At 38.6% G+C, this 17,452-nt stretch overlaps 1 protein-coding gene across 3 annotated transcripts; it reads right to left on the bottom strand.

The window, feature by feature from the left end:
* Nucleotides 1-816: 816 nt before the first annotated feature.
* LOC149623145 (histone acetyltransferase KAT7-like) lies at nucleotides 817-7,815 on the bottom strand. 3 transcript variants are annotated; one of them, XM_089853251.1, is made up of 15 exons: nucleotides 7,515-7,815; nucleotides 7,320-7,458; nucleotides 7,120-7,251; nucleotides 6,955-7,061; nucleotides 6,636-6,887; nucleotides 6,369-6,570; nucleotides 6,015-6,307; nucleotides 5,852-5,941; nucleotides 5,417-5,635; nucleotides 4,402-4,587; nucleotides 3,728-3,817; nucleotides 3,436-3,670; nucleotides 2,588-2,734; nucleotides 1,170-1,276; nucleotides 817-1,089 (listed from the first exon to the last, which is right to left on the bottom strand). In XM_089853251.1, the coding sequence occupies exons 1-15, from the start codon at nucleotides 7,527-7,529 to the stop codon at nucleotides 976-978; spliced, it is 2,328 nt and encodes a 775-aa protein (XP_089709377.1). In that variant the 5' UTR covers nucleotides 7,530-7,815; the 3' UTR covers nucleotides 817-975. The 3 variants fall into 3 exon arrangements, with proteins under 3 accessions (XP_089709377.1, XP_089709376.1, XP_089709378.1); XM_089853250.1 differs by having other exon boundaries at nucleotides 7,320-7,476; nucleotides 7,643-7,815; XM_089853252.1 differs by having other exon boundaries at nucleotides 7,643-7,815.
* Between the last annotated feature and the right edge of the window lie 9,637 nt (nucleotides 7,816-17,452).

Here is a 17,452-nt window from a genome sequence, read left to right as displayed (position 1 = left end):
TTCAGAAGATTTGAGCCAGTATTTGCCAAATTAGGGCCAAAAAACGGGGTTCCTTCCAAGTATTGGGGTCGGATACTTCTGAACTTGTATCATTGGGGTCGGATACTTCTGAACTTGTATCATTGGGGTCGGATACTTCTGAACTTGTATCTTTAGGGTCGGATACTTCTGAACTTGTATCTTTGGAGTCGGATACTTCTGAACTTGTATCTTTAGGGTCGGATACTTCACCAGACTTCATTAAAATGAAAAGTGGTGAATTTAATTCTTAAAATAACCATTAATAATCTCTAAATTTTTTAAAACTAAATGGAAAGAAAGGTATAGCGGGCGCCGGCGCCTTTTTTGTGGGGCGGGATACTTCTTAATTTTTATCTGTGGGGTCGGACACTTCTGAATTCGTATTTTTGGGGTCTTTCAGTTTATTATCGTTTTATTTATGTGCTAATTAAATAGATAACGATATGGCTAATATTAAGGCCCAGCCCTTGGGCCATCTTGTTTCTACTATATAATCGATTTTAATTTAAGCTCTGTCATCGTCGAGAAAAAGTGCTATTTGACTTTTATTTTTACAATTTTTTCAACGGGTGAACTTTGGTTTTTTTAATGTTTGTACCATCAGATGAAAATAAACTCGATTTCAAACTCATTTTAACAGTGAAAATCTTTTATCCACGTTCCGCCATTTATATATACCGATTTGTTACCGTCATCAAAAATAACTTCATTTTGACCGTTGTTTTAACAGTCAAGAATGGCTACTGCGGTAAGGCCGTTAATTATGTATCGGAACACATTCATATATTCTCAAACTTAAAATGGAATGAGCTTTATTTAAACACCGTAATATACATTTACAATTTAGAAGCGGGTAATATAGTAGTAAGGATAAAAAGTGAACTCGGGAATTATACAAAAAGTTAAGAATATCGACATCAGATAATAAATATACACCGTCATTAGATTATTTATTTATTTACTGGTTTGATTATTGGCATTATAGGGCTTCCATCTTAAACAGCCAGCGTTAATGCATTGTTGGGAGCCCCTTTTTTTGGCCTTCGATAAATAATCCTCCAATAGATCCTTTAAGTAAACCATGGAAATTTACAAACCCCTTCCTTTTCGCTTCATCGTGTGATAAAAATAGACAAAAGAACACTAACCATATTTTTAAGGACCAAATGTCTTCCTTTCCAATACTTCAGCAATCCTAAAGCCTGGAGCGTTGTAACAATGTCGTAAGCGTTGATTGCCGTTTCTTGACTCATATCTACAACAGAAAACAAAGAAAGAATGTTATTTTTAACCTCTAGCAGTGACGATGACGTTGAGAAGAGGTATAACACTGGACGTGTCTGTGTCACCGCGTTCGCTGTTGGCAAATCGGAGCAAACATGTTCGCGGAAAACCATATTGGCTTTTACTCCAACATCATCGTTAAGGTTAAGATTTACGCGTTACGAGATACGTCTAGCCTCCCAAAAGCGGGTTTTCTTATCATTTATCGTGAATCACCCTTACTAAAATATTGCGTGATAAGTGGGTAGATATTACACGAATTTCACGTGATTGTTACCAAGTACAAGTGAATATTACGTGACACAACGTGTCAATGATTATCACTTGTGTTTGAGAAGTATTTCATTTGCGAATACCAGTGTCACGTTAGATGGCTTTTCATACTCGAAGGTGATTCATGGGTGACACTCGCGTCACTAATATATACCCATGGATATCGGTCACGTTCAAAGTAAAACCTTAATGAAATGAGGGGAGGGTTCCTGATAGCAATATCAGGTGAATAACATCCAAAAATCACTTCGGTGCTCAGTCGATACTGTTTGTTAAGAACTCAGTAGGCGCGTGTCGGATGAATATCAGACATCAAGTAACACTTCACTGGGTTTAGATACACCTTGTTAAATATAGGACATTCAATATTCACCCGAGTTACACCAGCCGCGTACTTCACAAACATTCGTGAATTAATGTACACTTGTACAGTCCGCCATTCATCCACGAATCACCAACACTAACATATATAAAACGTAGTGAATATTGAAGATTCGATATTCACCCGAAATTCACCTACTGCATGTACATGAATCATTTATGTCTGGTGTATAGCTCAGATCAACGAGTGATAAATTATCACTTGTATCTCATATTAATACAGTGATACATCATTTATGCCAAGTGCATCTTTGTAGTATAACTAAAAGGGCGCGATATTTTTTAATAGTCAACTTTATCAGTTAGTGATAAAATTATTTTCATATTTCAAAAAGGTAACATTAATATTAATGTTTCGTTTTGGAACAGTTAGAAAAAATGAAATTAGTAAATTTATTGTAAACAAATAATAAATTTGGACTAAGATGAATTTTGGACTCGAAACCATGATTTAAGGACTCAATGGACTCGAGGACTCGGGCTAGGACACGAAACCTAAAAATGAGGACTCGCACACTTCTAATTTATAGGTACAGCACGAAGTAAAATTTTTAGGATTTAAATGAGACTTGCCCTTTACAAAAGCGACATCTAGGAAGCGAGGAAAGAATCGGCATTAATTCGTTACCTTTTATGGAGATTTCCTTTCCTTCGTATTTTGCTAAATACTCGAGTAAAATGCTTTTCCAATAACTTCTATACGAGATTAATCCCAAATCAGATAAGGGTTTTTCAGGCGAACCTATTTTCCCTTCTTCTTTACTCAGCAAATAACCTAATTTTAAAAGCAAAATTCATTTAAAAATTACAATTCATTTAAATAAAAGAAATTAGGATTCTGCCGAATATCCCTGACTTTTCCAGCTTATCCCTGACCAAATTTTACCAATATCCCTGACCATTTTAAGGTGTTTACCATAGTGCTCTTCACCACACCTGGCCCATATTTATCATTTCTGAAAGCATGGTTTGATACATCTAACAAAATACCTTACTTTAAGGAAGAAACTTAATTCCCTGACTTTTCCAGCCAAATTTTGTCAATATCCCTGATCATTTTAAAGTGTTTACGAGAGTCCACTTCATGTTCATACTTGGCCCATATTTAGCATTGCTCGAAGCATGGTTTGATATACCAAACAAAATCCCTAACATATCCCTGACTTTTTCCCCATTTCTAAATACCTGACTTTATCAGCGTATCCCTGACCAAAATTTTTTCAATATCCCTGACCAAAATTTTTTCAATATCCCTGACCAAAATTTTTTCAATATCCCTGACCATTTTAAGTACGTGTTTACCAGAGTCCACTTCATCACAACTGGGCCCATATTTATCATTGCTCGAAGCCTGGTTTAACTATACCAAACAAAATCCCTGACCTATCCCTGATTTTTTCCCCAATACTCCAAATACCAGACTCGTCCAGGTTCCGTACAAACCCTGGAAATGTCAGTGAAAAATGAACGACTTACTGAAATCAATCAGCATTCTTCCGTAACCTTTACGTTGATAAGGTGGTAAAGTCAGAATACACGAAACATTGTAATTCAGGAAAGAATTCTTTTCTTTGGAAAAATAGCCAATAATATGGCATCCTTCCGAATCGGCTTCTGTCATGACGTAAAATAAAAATGGCTCAACGTCAAAGTAAAGCGTTTTGTGGTCCAGAAAAAGTTTCGCTAATAAACACAAGTTTTGGCAATACACCTGCAATTAAACTCGATTAAATCTCTAACTACAATTAGAGATTAATTTAAAGACTACCTTATTTTTTTCACCGTCAACTTCGAAAAACGAAATGTTATTGCTTCGATAAATTTCGTCACCAGGTGGATGTCTCCAAACGCATTTTGCCTGAAAAACAATTCGTAATCTTCAAATTAAAAATAATTTAGGGCTGCGCGAATACCACTTTTTTTACTATCAAGACGAATATCAAATACCCCAAAAAAATTTCTTAACGAATATCGAGACGAATAATGATTTTTGAATCGAATATCGAATAATAATAATAAAAAAAAAAACGAGTACTCGAAGTAGATTTTTTGAAAAAGGAGTACTATTAGTTTGAACTAGTCCAAAATTTTTTACGAACGTGGAATAGAACGCGTACTGAGGTCTGAGCATGGCAATTGCAGCTATATCTTAGCCTTTGCTAACGCAGCCACGGACTGTTATCGCGCATAGTCACATTGCATGATCGATTAGCCTATGGTACTGAAAGACATCATGTAACTTGCTTTAGTTGAGCCCTCGCGAAGAAGAAATGGACAAGCCCGACAAAAATTAAACAAGGCCAAGTTTAAAGAAAAATATAAGACTGGCATAGGGGGGAAAATGGACACGTCGAATAGTGTACTAGCCTTTCGGAGGACTCGCGAGTACCCTCAAATTTCTAGGAAAACAGTACTCGGACAGCCCTATTAATTAGAGCTTACCATGTGTCGTCGCAGAATTGTCGGGCTATTCATATATTTCAGACAAAATTCGCATATGTAGAGAATGGGTAGACATTGATATTCCTCGGGATATGGAGAATTATACCAGACGCCCATTTCGTATTTTCCTAACTCAATCGTTCGAAATCCTCCTCGTTTTCCTTTTTGATATCTCTTCTGTTCTTGCTACAATTGTTCATTTAATTTTGTGGTCAATATGACAATACTCAATTACTTTCTTAACTAATATTGATTAGTTAGTAGCTCATTTATTAAATAATCAAAATTTTGGGCCTAAATAGTCGTCGCTGCGCGGCCATTGCTATTTAGGCCCAAAATTGTATGGCTAACATTTCTGGGCCTAAATAGTAAGACTTTTGGACATGGATTAACTAACGCTAGGGATAGTTCGTTCCCCCAAAAATATAATGCATGCATGTTCCAAACGCCCCCTAGCAGCAGCTACTATCCCTACCAGGAAGTTATAAGAAAATTGGACCAAATATCACGTGGCCTGTGACGTCAAAATTGAAATCCTGCCTAAATTGGGCAAAAACGATTTATTTTGCCGAGAGATGGCGCTATATCTACATCCGCTTTGGTCCAATAAATTGGGGGAATGAAGAGGGGAATCAAGGAATCATTCGGAACATGTAGTTGGCGATAGCAATACATGGGAAACCCAGTTAGTGAACAATCCCTAGCGTTAGTTAATCCATGCTTTTGGAGACCTGCTATTTAGGCCCTAATTTTGGGATAAAGTAGTATAGTGTTTCTAGTTAGCTATTTTAGCCCAAATTTTGGGTCTAAGTAGTCCAATATCTCAGGTGTACTAATTATGCCCAAATATTTGGCATAAACAGTCTCTTGTGCTATTTTGGGCTAAATAGCTTACCAAATCATTCAGACTAGTATTTAAGCCCAAAATTTGAGCCTAAATAGTGTCCCCAGCTATTTAAGCCCAAAAATTGGGCCTAAATAGAAACAGCCTTAAATAATATTTGTCTAAACTTACTATTTCTTCAGCGGCTCTGGCTTGAGCTTCTCTGAACATCTGCAAATCAAAGACGGGAGTCAATCCTGCAGCCAACTCTGGTTCACGAAATTTCCCTTCATTTTTATCAGTATCCGCATTCGTTAATTGTTGCTGTTGCTGCTTGCATTTTGGCAAACTTAATTTTTTCCTTTGCTCCATCAATAAATTCAGACGCTCTTTTTGTTCAATAGTCGGTCCCTATAATTAATTATAACTCAATTAAGTATACGCAACAACTCAGATTCAAATTCACTCATTTCTATGCAGGTTCCCTGACTTTCCCCCCCCCCCCCCATTTTCCAAATCCCTTACTTATCCAGGTTCTGTTGGTTTTCCCTGACTTTATCCGCCAATTTCAACCAAGTTTTAAATTCATTGACCCGTGACAACCCTGTTTTAGCACTAATTTCATACCATTTTTCGCAGACCAAATTTGGCGATTGCGCTTTGCTCCGAAATCTGCTTCCTTTCTTCTTGAATCTTGACTCTTCTAGCGTACCGTTCCTTTTAGGTTAAATAAAGAAAAAATAATTATTATTTCAATCTTATTTCATTGAAGTAAATAATCGAAATTTACTTCGCATTCCGCGGCTGTCATATTATGATACAAAGGACAAGTGAACGTATTAAAATGATTTGGAAATTTTCCACTCAAATGTCCTTGAGAATCGCAACCAGGAACGGAGCATTTATTTTCTTCCTCTTCTTCGTTAGAAACAACGTCAAGGTTGTTCTCGGATTTTACCTCTCGCGTATTGTTATTATCCATGGCGGCAGATAGACGACCACTTTTAGTTCGTCTCTTTGAAGAACGAAGCAGTAAATTTCCCAAACGACTTTGTTGATAGCTCGATTCACTGCCATTACATTCTAAAATGTTGAAAATAATATATTATTAAGTATTCCACATTTTAGGACAGACTTAACTGACCAGAAACCTTGTTTTTCCTCTTTGATCCGGCTGATCTAGTAACGTAATGCTTATTTGTAGATTCGCTGGCTCCTTCGCTGTCGTCACTCTCACTTTCCTTGCTAGGAGAAAAGTGCGGTGGTCTTGGTCTCTTTTTTCTACTCCTTCTGTTAAAGTTTGAAGCTTCCTTAGATTTCTCTCGATCCGATTCCGTTTCAGAGCCCTTATTTTAAAAGAAAACAAAATTCAAATTAATAAATTTCAAAAGTAAATAACAAAAATGCTTACTTTATCCTCTTGAATGTGTCGACTTCTTAAAACTCTATTTTGGCGCCGAGGTATTTCGGGATTTTCTTTATTAGGGTTTTCAGTATCAGTTGACACCTCGGCGCTAAAAATATCGCTATCAGTCTCGTGATTTTTATTCTCCTTGCCACCGCACTTGTTACAAATTCTCAAGGCCTGAATTCTCAAATGAGGGGGTAAACAAGTCGGATGGTAGCCGCGATCGCAACATTTGTAGGTAGAAATGTTTTTTTCCTAAATAGTGTACAATTTTAAGAGTAAGATACAAAATGAGGATGCGCTAATTAAACCAAGCACTGACCCCTTCTTTTTGACATATCTCGCAAATTTTGCAATCAGCGCACCTCCAGTGGTAACCGTTCAGTTTTTGAGTAACGAGTTCGGGTAATTTAAGACATTCAGAGTGATCTAATTTCAATAAACTGTTTCACTTCCTTCCGATTTTTAATAGAAACTATTTACTTACGGCCTTTGCAGCATTTAGAACAATAAACCAAATCACTGTCAGATTGCTCCAAACAAATGACGCACGTTGGATCATTTTTACAAACAACGCTAACTCGTTTTCTTAAGCCACGTTGCGATTTACTAGACGAAGCTTCATAAATAAAAATAACGCATCAGGGAAACAATTCTGGCATCTTGATTCGGGGAATTTTTCCTTACCATCGGGATCGTTTGCAGTTTTACCACACCTTTTCAATCTCATAGCCCGTGTAACTCTTGTAGGAAGAACCTCAGTCGAAGTTTCACTTCCCTCCGACAAGGATTCGTCCGATTGATGAGAGGGGCTACAATTTCCACTCTGTAAAATTGAAATTCGCTACCGATTTGTTTTATTATTTAATAAAATATTATTACCCTTGTTTTTGGCATTTCTTAAGCCTTAGCCTAAACGTTTAGCTTTCAATGACAAAGGCTTAAAAACACGGCACTTCGAATTTCGAGAATCGAAAGACGAAAGTTCGAAATCGAAACTACTAACGTACCATTTATCAAGAGAGTTTAGAATTAAAATATGTTAAAAGGCTTTAATTAAAAAAATATAAAACTATTCATATGAACCTGATAATTTACTTTATTATTAAATAGTATTTTTGAAATACTTCATTTAATCACTGGATTCACTCACCAAAAAATCAAAAAAAAAAAAAAACAGTGTTCCCCGGGACCCCGACATCCCCCCAATGAGATAGAATATACATGGATAAAGAATGTGCGTGAGGAAATTTGTTTTCACACTATAGGATAGGCAACTCCCTATCTCGAAGGGCAGCTTATTGTGTATATCATAGAGATACAAGAGGAACAGTTGAGAGTCATTTTTGTGACGGTTTTAGGGCATTCGCCCCTTCGCATGTGTGATGGGGTGAAAGACTGGTGGCGCCCCCCTATCGACGAGCGAAGGAGTTATTAATAAGGATGAGCTTAGAGTAGTGGCACTCTATGTTAACTCCCTAACGAAGCTAAACGAAGCTAAACGAAGCTAAGCTAAGCTAAGCGAAGCTAAACGAAGCTAAGCTAAGCTAAGCGAAGCTAAACGAAGCTAAAAGAAGCTAAGCTAAGCTAAGCTAAACGAAGCTAAACGAAGCTAAGCTAAGCTAAACGAAGCTAAACGAAGCTAAGCTAAACGAAGCTAAACGAAGCTAAGCTAAGCTAAACGAAGCTAAACGAAGCTAAGCTAAGCTAAGCTAAACGAAGCTAAACGAACCTAAGCTAAGCTAAACGAAGCTAAACGAGGCTAAGCTAAGCTAAAAGAAGCTAAACGAAGCTAAACGAAGCTAAACGAAGCTAAGCTAAGCTAAACGAAGCTAAACGAAGCTAAACGAAGCTAAAAGAAGCTAAGCTAAGCTAAGCTAAACGAAGCTAAACGAAGCTAAGCTAAGCTAAGATAAACGAAGCTAAGCTAAGCTAAACGAAGCTAAACGAGGCTAAGCTAAGCTAAAAGAAGCTAAACGAAGCTAAACGAAGCTAAGCTAAGCTAAACGAAGCTAAACTAAGCTAAACGAAGCTAAACGAAGCTAAACGAAGCTAAGCTAAGCTAAACGAAGCTAAGCTAAGCTAAACGAAGCTAAGCTAAGCTAAACGAAGCTAAACGAAGCTAAGCTAAGCTAAGCGAAGCTAAACGAAGCTAAAAGAAGCTAAACGAAGCTAAGCTAAGCTAAGCTAAACGAAGCTAAGCTAAGCTAAACGAAGCTAAACGAAGCTAAACGAAGCTAAGCTAAGCTAAACGAAGCTAAACGAAGCTAAGCTAAGCTAAGCTAAACGAAGCTAAACGAAGCTAAGCTAAGCTAAGCTAAGCTAAGCTAAGCTAAACGAAGCTAAACGAAGCTAAACGAAGCTAAGCTAAGCTAAAAGAAGCTAAACGAAGCTAAGCTAAGCTAAACGAAGCTAAACGAAGCTAAACGAAGCTAAAAGAAGCTAAGCTAAGCTAAACGAAGCTAAACGAAGCTAAGCTAAGCTAAACGAAGCTAAGCTAAGCTAAACGAAGCTAAACGAAGCTAAACGAAGCTAAGCGAAGCTAAACGAAGCTAAACGAAGCAAAGCTAAGGTAAACGAAGCTAAGCTAAGCTAAACGAAGCTAAACGAAGCTAAGCTAAGCTAAACGAAGCTAAACGAAGCTAAACGAAGCTAAGCTAAGCTAAACGAAGCTAAGCTAAGCTAAACGAAGCTAAGCTAAGCTAAACGAAGTTAAACGAAGCTAAAGGAAGCTAAACGAAGCTAAGCTAAGCTAAACGAAGCTAATCGAAGCTAAACGAAGCTAAACGAAGCTAAACGAAGCTAAGCGAAGCTAAACGAAGCTAAACGAAGCTAAGCTAAGCTAAGCTAAGCTAAGCTAAGCTAAACGAAGCTAATCGAAGCTAAACGAAGCTAAACGAAGCTAAGCTAAGCTAAACGAAGCTAAACGAAGCTAAGCGAAGCTAAACGAAGCTAAACGAAGCTAAGCGAAGCTAAACGAAGCTAAGCTAAGCTAAGCTAAGCTAAGCTAAGCTAAACGAAGCTAAACGAAGCTAAGCTAAGCTAAACGAAGCTAAGCTAAGCTAATCGAAGCTAAGCTAAGCTAAACGAAGCTAAGCTAAGCTAAACGAAGCTAAGCTAAGCTAAGCTAAGCTAAGCTAAACGAAGATAAGCTAAACGAAGATAAGTTAAGCTAAGCTAAGCTAAGCTAAGCTAATCGAAGCTAAACGAAGCTAAGCTAAGCTAAACGAAGCTAAACGAATCTAAACGAAGCTAAACGAAGCTAAGCTAAGCTAAACGAAGCTAAGCGAAGCTAAACGAAGCTAAGCGAAGCTAAACGAAGCTAAGCTAAGCTAAACGAAGCTAAACGAAGCTAAGCTAAGCTAAACGAAGCTAAACGAAGCTAAGCTAAGCTAAACGAAGCTAAACGAAGCTAAACGAAGCTAAGCTAAGCTAAACGAAGCTAATCGAAGCTAAACGAAGCTAAGCTAAGCTAAACGAAACTAAACGAAGCTAAACGAAGCTAAGCGAAGCTAAACGAAGCTAAACGAAGCTAAGCGAAGCTAAACGAAGCTAAGCTAAGCTAAACGAAGCTAAACGAAGCTAAGCTAAGCTAAACGAAGCTAAGCTAAGCTAAACGAAGCTAAGCTAAGCTAAACGAAGCTAAGCTAAGCTAAGCTAAGCTAAGCTGAGCTAAGCTAAACGAAGATAAGCTAAGCTAAGCTAAGCTAAGCGAAGCTAAACGAAGCTAAGCTAAACGAAGCTAAGCTAAGCGAAGCTAAACGAAGCTAAGCTAAGCTAAACGAAGCTAAACGAAGCTAAGCTAAGCTAAACGAAGCTAAACGAAGCTAAGCTAAGCTAAACGAAGCTAAACGAAGCTAAGCTAAGCTAAACGAAGCTAAGCGAAGCTAAACGAAGCTAAACGAAGCTAAGCTAATCTAAACGAAGCTAAACGAAGCTAAACGAAGCTAAGCTAAGCTAAACGAAGCTAAACGAAGCTAAGCTAAGCTAAACGAAGCTAAGCGAAGCTAAACGAAGCTAAGCTAATCTAAACGAAGCTAAACGAAGCTAAGCGAAGCTAAACGAAGCTAAACGAAGCTAAGCTAAGGTAAACGAAGCTAAGCTAAGCTAAACGAAGCTAAACGAAGCTAAGCTAAGCTAAAGGAAGCTAAACGAAGCTAAACGAAGCTAAGCTAAGCTAAACGAAGCTAAGCTAAGCTAAACGAAGTTAAACGAAGCTAAAGGAAGCTAAACGAAGCTAAGCTAAGCTAAACGAAGCTAAACGAAGCTAAGCTAAGCTAAGCGAAGCTAAACGAAGCTAAACGAAGCTAAGCGAAGCTAAACGAAGCTAAGCGAAGCTAAACGAAGCTAAACGAAGCTAAGCTAAGCTAAACGAAGCTAAACGAAGCTAAGCGAAGCTAAACGAAGCTAAGCGAAGCTAAGCTAAGCTAAACGAAGCTAAACGAAGCTTAACGAAGCTAAACGAAGCTAAACGAAGCTAAGCTAAGCTAAACGAAGCTAAACGAAGCTAAGCTAAGGTAAACGAAGCTAAGCTAAGCTAAACGAAGCTAAACGAAGCTAAGCTAAGTTAAACGAAGCTAAACGAAGCTAAACGAAGCTAAGCTAAGCTAAACGAAGCTAAACGAAGCTAAACGAAGCTAAGCTAAGCTAAACGAAGCTAAGCTAAGCTAAACGAAGTTAAACGAAGCTAAAGGAAGCTAAACGAAGCTAAGCTAAGCTAAACGAAGCTAAACGAAGCTAAGCTAAGCTAAGCGAAGCTAAACGAAGCTAAACGAAGCTAAGCGAAGCTAAACGAAGCTAAACGAAGCTAAGCGAAGCTAAACGAAGCTAAACGAAGCTAAGCTAAGCTAAACGAAGCTAAACGAAGCTAAACGAAGCTAAGCGAAGCTAAACGAAGCTAAGCGAAGCTAAGCTAAGCTAAACGAAGCTAAACGAAGCTAATCTAAGCTAAGCGAAGCTAAACGAAGCTTAACGAAGCTAAACGAAGCTAAACGAAGCTAAGCTAAGCTAAACGAAGCTAAACGAAGCTAAGCTAAGCTAAACGAAGCTAAACAAAGCTAATCTAAGCTAAACGAAGCTAAACGAAGCTAAACGAAGCTAAGCCAAGCTAAACGAAGCTAAACGAAGCTAAGCTAAGCTAAAGGAAGCTAAACGAAGCTAAGCTAAGCTAAACGAAGCTTAACGAAGCTTAACGAAGCTAAGCTAAGCTAAACGAAGCTAAGCTAAGCTAAACGAAGCTAAGCTAAACGAAGCTAAGCTAAGCTAAGCTAAGCTAAGCTAAACGAAGATAAGCTAAACGAAGATAAGCTAAGCTAAGCTAAGCTAAGCTAAGCTAATCGAAGCTAAACGAAGCTAAACGAAGCTAAGCTAAGCTAAACGAAGCTAAACGAAGCTAACCTAAGCTAAACGAAGCTAAACGAAGCTAAACGAATCTAAACGAAGCTAAACGAAGCTAAGCTAAGCTAAACGAAGCTAAGCGAAGCTAAACGAAGCTAAGCTAAGCTAAACGAAGCTAAGCTAAGCTAAACGAAGCTAAACGAAGCTAAGCTAAGCTAAACGAAGCTAATCGAAGCTAAACGAAGCTAAACGAAGCTAAGCTAAGCTAAACGAAGCTAAACGAAGCTAAGCGAAGCTAAACGAAGCTAAGCGAAGCTAAACGAAGCTAAGCGAAGCTAAACGAAGCTAAACGAAGCTAAGCTAAGCTAAACGAAGCTAAACGAAGCTAAACGAAGCTAAGCTAAGCTAAACGAAGCTAAGCTAAGCTAAACGAAGCTAAGCTAAGCTAAGCTAAGCTAAGCTGAGCTAAGCTAAACGAAGATAAGCTAAACGAAGATAAGCTAAGCTAAGCTAAGCTAAGCGAAGCCAAACGAAGCTAAGCTAAACGAAGCTAAGCTAAGCGAAGCTAAACGAAGCTAAGCTAAGCTAAACGAAGCTAAGCGAAGCTAAACGAAGCTAAGCTAATCTAAACGAAGCTAAACGAAGCTAAGCTAATCTAAACGAAGCTAAACGAAGCTAAGCTAAACGAAGCTAAACGAAGCTAAACGAAGCTAAGCTAAACGAAGTTAAACGAAGCTAAACCAAGCAAAACGAAGCTAAACGAAGCTAAGCTAAGCTAAACGAAGCTAAACGAAGCTAAACGAAGCTAAGCTAAGCTGAGCTAAGCTAAGCTAAACGAAGCTAAACGAAGCTAAGCTAAGCTAAACGAAGCTTAACGAAGCTAAACGAAGCTAAGCTAAGCTAAGCTAAACGAAGCTAAACGAAGCTAAGCTAAGCTAAACGAAGCTAAGGTAAGCTAAACGAAGCTAAGCTAAGCTAAACGAAGCTAAACGAAGCTAAGCTAAGCTAAACGAAGCTAAGCTAAGCTAAACGAAGCTAAACGAAGCTAAACGAAGCTAAGCTAAGCTAAACGAAACTAAACGAAGCTAAACGAAGCTAAGCGAAGCTAAACGAAGCTAAGCGAAGCTAAACGAAGCTAAACGAAGCTAAGCGAAGCTAAACGAAGCTAAACGAAGCTAATCTAAGCTAAACGAAGCTAAACGAAGCTAAGCCAAGCTAAACGAAGCTAAACGAAGCTAAGCTAAGCTAAAGGAAGCTAAACGAAGCTAAGCTAAGCTAAACGAAGCTTAACGAAGCTTAACGAAGCTAAGCGAAGCTAAACGAAGCTAAACGAAGCTAAACGAAGCTAAGCTAAGCTAAACGAAGCTAAACGAAGCTAAGCTAAGCTAATCGAAGCTAAGATAAGCTAAACGAAGCTAAGCTAAGCTAAACGAAGCTAAGCTAAACGAAGCTAAGCTAAGCTAAGCTAAGCTAAGCTAAACGAAGATAAGCTAAACGAAGATAAGCTAAGCTAAGCTAAGCTAAGCTAAGCTAATCGAAGCTAAACGAAGCTAAACGAAGCTAAGCTAAGCTAAACGAAGCTAAACGAAGCTAACCTAAGCTAAACGAAGCTAAACGAAGCTAAACGAATCTAAACGAAGCTAAACGAAGCTAAGCTAAGCTAAACGAAGCTAAGCGAAGCTAAACGAAGCTAAGCTAAGCTAAACGAAGCTAAGCTAAGCTAAACGAAGCTAAACGAAGCTAAGCTAAGCTAAACGAAGCTAATCGAAGCTAAACGAAGCTAAACGAAGCTAAGCTAAGCTAAACGAAGCTAAACGAAGCTAAGCGAAGCTAAACGAAGCTAAGCGAAGCTAAACGAAGCTAAGCTAAGCTAAACGAAGCTAAACGAAGCTAAACGAAGCTAAGCTAAGCTAAACGAAGCTAAGCTAAGCTAAACGAAGCTAAGCTAAGCTAAGCTAAGCTAAGCTGAGCTAAGCTAAACGAAGATAAGCTAAACGAAGATAAGCTAAGCTAAGCTAAGCTAAGCGAAGCCAAACGAAGCTAAGCTAAACGAAGCTAAGCTAAGCGAAGCTAAACGAAGCTAAGCTAAGCTAAACGAAGCTAAGCGAAGCTAAACGAAGCTAAGCTAATCTAAACGAAGCTAAACGAAGCTAAGCTAATCTAAACGAAGCTAAACGAAGCTAAGCTAAACGAAGCTAAACGAAGCTAAACGAAGCTAAGCTAAACGAAGTTAAACGAAGCTAAACCAAGCAAAACGAAGCTAAACGAAGCTAAGCTAAGCTAAACGAAGCTAAACGAAGCTAAACGAAGCTAAGCTAAGCTAAGCTAAACGAAGCTAAACGAAGCTAAGCTAAGCTAAACGAAGCTTAACGAAGCTAAACGAAGCTAAGCTAAGCTAAGCTAAACGAAGCTAAACGAAGCTAAGCTAAGCTAAACGAAGCTAAGGTAAGCTAAACGAAGCTAAGCTAAGCTAAACGAAGCTAAACGAAGCTAAGCTAAGCTAAACGAAGCTAAGCTAAGCTAAACGAAGCTAAACGAAGCTAAACGAAGCTAAGCTAAGCTAAACGAAGCTAAACGAAGCTAAGCTAAGCTAAACGAAGCTAAACGAAGCTAAGCTAAGCTAAGCTAAACGAAGCTAAACGAAGCTAAGCTAAGCTAAACGAAGCTAAGCTAAGCTAAACGAAGCTAAACGAAGCTAAGCTAAGCTAAACGAAGCTAAGCTAAACTAAACGAAGCTAAACGAAGCTAAGCTAAGCTAAACGAAGCTAAACGAAGCTAAGCGAAGCTAAACGAAGCTAAACGAAGCTATACGAAGCTAAGCGAAGCTAAACGAAGCTAAGCGAAGCTAAACGAAGCTAAACGAAGCTATACGAAGCTAAGCTAAGCTAAACGAAGCTAAACGAAGCTAAACGAAGCTAAGCGAAGCTAAACGAAGCTAAACGAAGCTAAGCTAATCTAAACGAAGCTAAACGAAGCTAAGCTAATCTAAACGAAGCTAAACGAAGCTAAACGAAGCTAAGCTAATCTAAACGAAGCTAAGCGAAGCTAAACGAAGCTAAACGAAGCTAAGCTAATCTAAACGAAGCTAAACGAAGCTATACGAAGCTAAGCTAAGCTAAACGAAGCTAAACGAAGCTAAGCGAAGCTAAACGAAGCTAAACGAAGGTAAACGAAGCTAAACGAAGCTAAGCTAATCTAAACGAAGCTAAGCTAATCTAAACGAAGCTAAACGAAGCTAAACGAAGCTAAGCTAAGCTAAACGAAGCTAAGCTAATCTAAACGAAGCTAAACGAAGCTAAACGAAGCTAAACGAAGCTAAGCGAAGCTAAACGAAGCTAAACGAAGCTAAGCTAATCTAAACGAAGCTAAACGAAGCTAAACGAAGCTAAACGAAGCTATACGAAGCTAAGCTAAGCTAAACGAAGCTAAACGAAGCTAAGCGAAGCTAAACGAAGCTAAACTAAGCTAAACGAAGCTAAACTAAGCTAAACGAAGCTTAGCTAAACGAAGCTAAGCTAAGCTAAGCTAAGCTAAACGAAGATAAGCTAAACGATGATAAGCTAAGCTAAGCTAAGCTAAGCGAAGCTAAGCTAAGCTAAGCTAAGCTAAGCTAAGCTAAGCTAAGCTAAGCTAAGCTAAGCTAAACGAAGCTAAACGAAGCTAAGCTAAGCTAAGCTAAGCTAAGCGAAGCGAAGCTAAACGAAGCGAAGCGAAGCTAAACGAAGCTAAACGAAACTAAACGAAGCTAAGCTAAGCTAAACGAAGCTAAACGAAGCTAAGCTAAGCTAAACGAAGCTAAACGAAGCTAAGCTAAGCTAAACGAAATTAAACGAAGCTAAAGGAAGCTAAACGAAGCTAAGCTAAGCTAAACGAAGCTAAACGAAGCTAAGCTAAGCTAAACGAAGCTAAACGAATCTAAACGAAGCTAAACGAAGCTAAGCTAAGCTAAACGAAGCTAAGCTAAGCTAAACGAAGCTAAGCTAAGCTAAACGAAGCTAAACGAAGCTAAAAGAAGCTAAACGAAGCTAAAAGAAGCTAAACGAAGCTAAACGAAGCTAAACGAAGCTAAGCTAAGCTAAACGAAGCTAAACGAAGCTAAGGTAAGCTAAACGAAGCTAAGCTAAGCTAAACGAAGCTAAACGAAGCTAAGCGAAGCTAAACGAAGCTAGTCGAAGCTAAGCTAAGCTAAACGAAGCTAAACGAAGCTAAGCTAAGCTAAACGAAGATAAGCTAAGCTAAGCTAAGCTAAGCTAAGCTAAGCGAAGCTAAACGAAGCTAAGCTAAGCTAAACGAAGCTAAGCTAAGCTAAGCTAAACGAAATTAAACGAAGCTAAAGGAAGCTAAACGAAGCTAAGCTAAGCTAAACGAAGCTAAACGAAGCTAAGCTAAGCTAAACGAAGCTAAACGAAGCTAAAAGAAGCTAAACGAAGCTAAGCTAAGCTAAACGAAGCTAAACGAAGCTAAACGAATCTAAACGAAGCTAAACGAAGCTAAGCTAAGCTAAACGAAGCTAAGCGAAGCTAAACCAAGCTAAACGAAGGTAAGCTAAGCTAAACGAAGCTAAGCTAAGCTAAACGAAGCTAAACGAAGCTAAGCTAAGCTAAACGAAGCTAAACGAAGCTATACGAAGCTAAACGAAGCTAAGCTAAGCTAAACGAAGCTAAGCGAAGCTAAACGAAGCTAAGCGAAGCTAAGCTAAGCTAAGCTAAGCTAAACGAAGCTAAACGAAGCTAAACGAAGCTAAGCTAAGCTAAACGAAGCTAAACTAAGCTAAACGAAGCTTAGCTAAACGAAGCTAAGCTAAGCTAAGCTAAGCTAAACGATGATAAGCTAAGCTAAGCTAAGCTAAGCGAAGCTAAGCGAAGCTAAGCTAAGCTAAGCTAAGCTAAACGAAGCTAAACGAAGCTAAACGAAGCTAAACGAAGCTAAACGAAGCTAAGCTAAGCTAAGCGAAGCGAAGCTAAACGAAGCTAAACGAAACTAAACGAAGCTAAACGAAGCTAAACGAAGCTAAGCTAAGCTAAACGAAGCTAAACGAAGCTAAGCTAAGCTAAACGAAGCTAAACGAAGCTAAGCTAAGCTAAGCTAAACGAAGCTAAACGAAATTAAGCTAAGCTAAAGGAAGCTAAACGAAGCTAAGCGAAGCTAAACGAAGCTAAACGAAGCTAAACGAAGCTAAGCTAAGCTAAACGAAGCTAAACGAAGCTAATCTAAGCTAAACGAAGCTAAACGAAGCTAAACGAAGCTAAGCTAAGCTAAACGAAGCTAAGCTAAGCTAAACGAAGCTAAACGAAGCTAAGCTAAGCTAAACGAAGCTAAACGAAGCTTAACGAAGCTAAGCGAAGCTAAACGAAGCTAAACGAAGCTAAGCGAAGCTAAACGAAGCTAAACGAAGCTAAACGAAGCTAAGCGAAGCTAAACGAAGCTAAACGAAGCTAAGCGAAGCTAAACGAAGCCAAACGAAGCTAAGCTAAGCTAAACGA

This window comes from Phalangium opilio, unplaced genomic scaffold (genome assembly GCF_054372755.1).
Source record: "Phalangium opilio isolate 3A_F unplaced genomic scaffold, DU_Popi_V2 ptg000113l_1, whole genome shotgun sequence".
Classification (NCBI taxonomy): Eukaryota; Metazoa; Arthropoda; class Arachnida; order Opiliones; family Phalangiidae; genus Phalangium; species Phalangium opilio.
The sequence above is the reverse complement of the archived record's forward strand: the minus strand, read 5'-3'. Positions and strand labels throughout refer to the sequence as shown.

Coding starts and splice junctions, on each gene's coding strand:
- LOC149623145 (XM_089853250.1), bottom strand. Junction 6,888..6,954: donor AGATATGTCAAAAAGAAGGG/GTCAGTGCTTGG, acceptor TACACTATTTAG/GAAAAAAACATTTCTACCTA. Junction 6,308..6,368: donor GAGGAAAAACAAGGTTTCTG/GTCAGTTAAGTC, acceptor TCAACATTTTAG/AATGTAATGGCAGTGAATCG.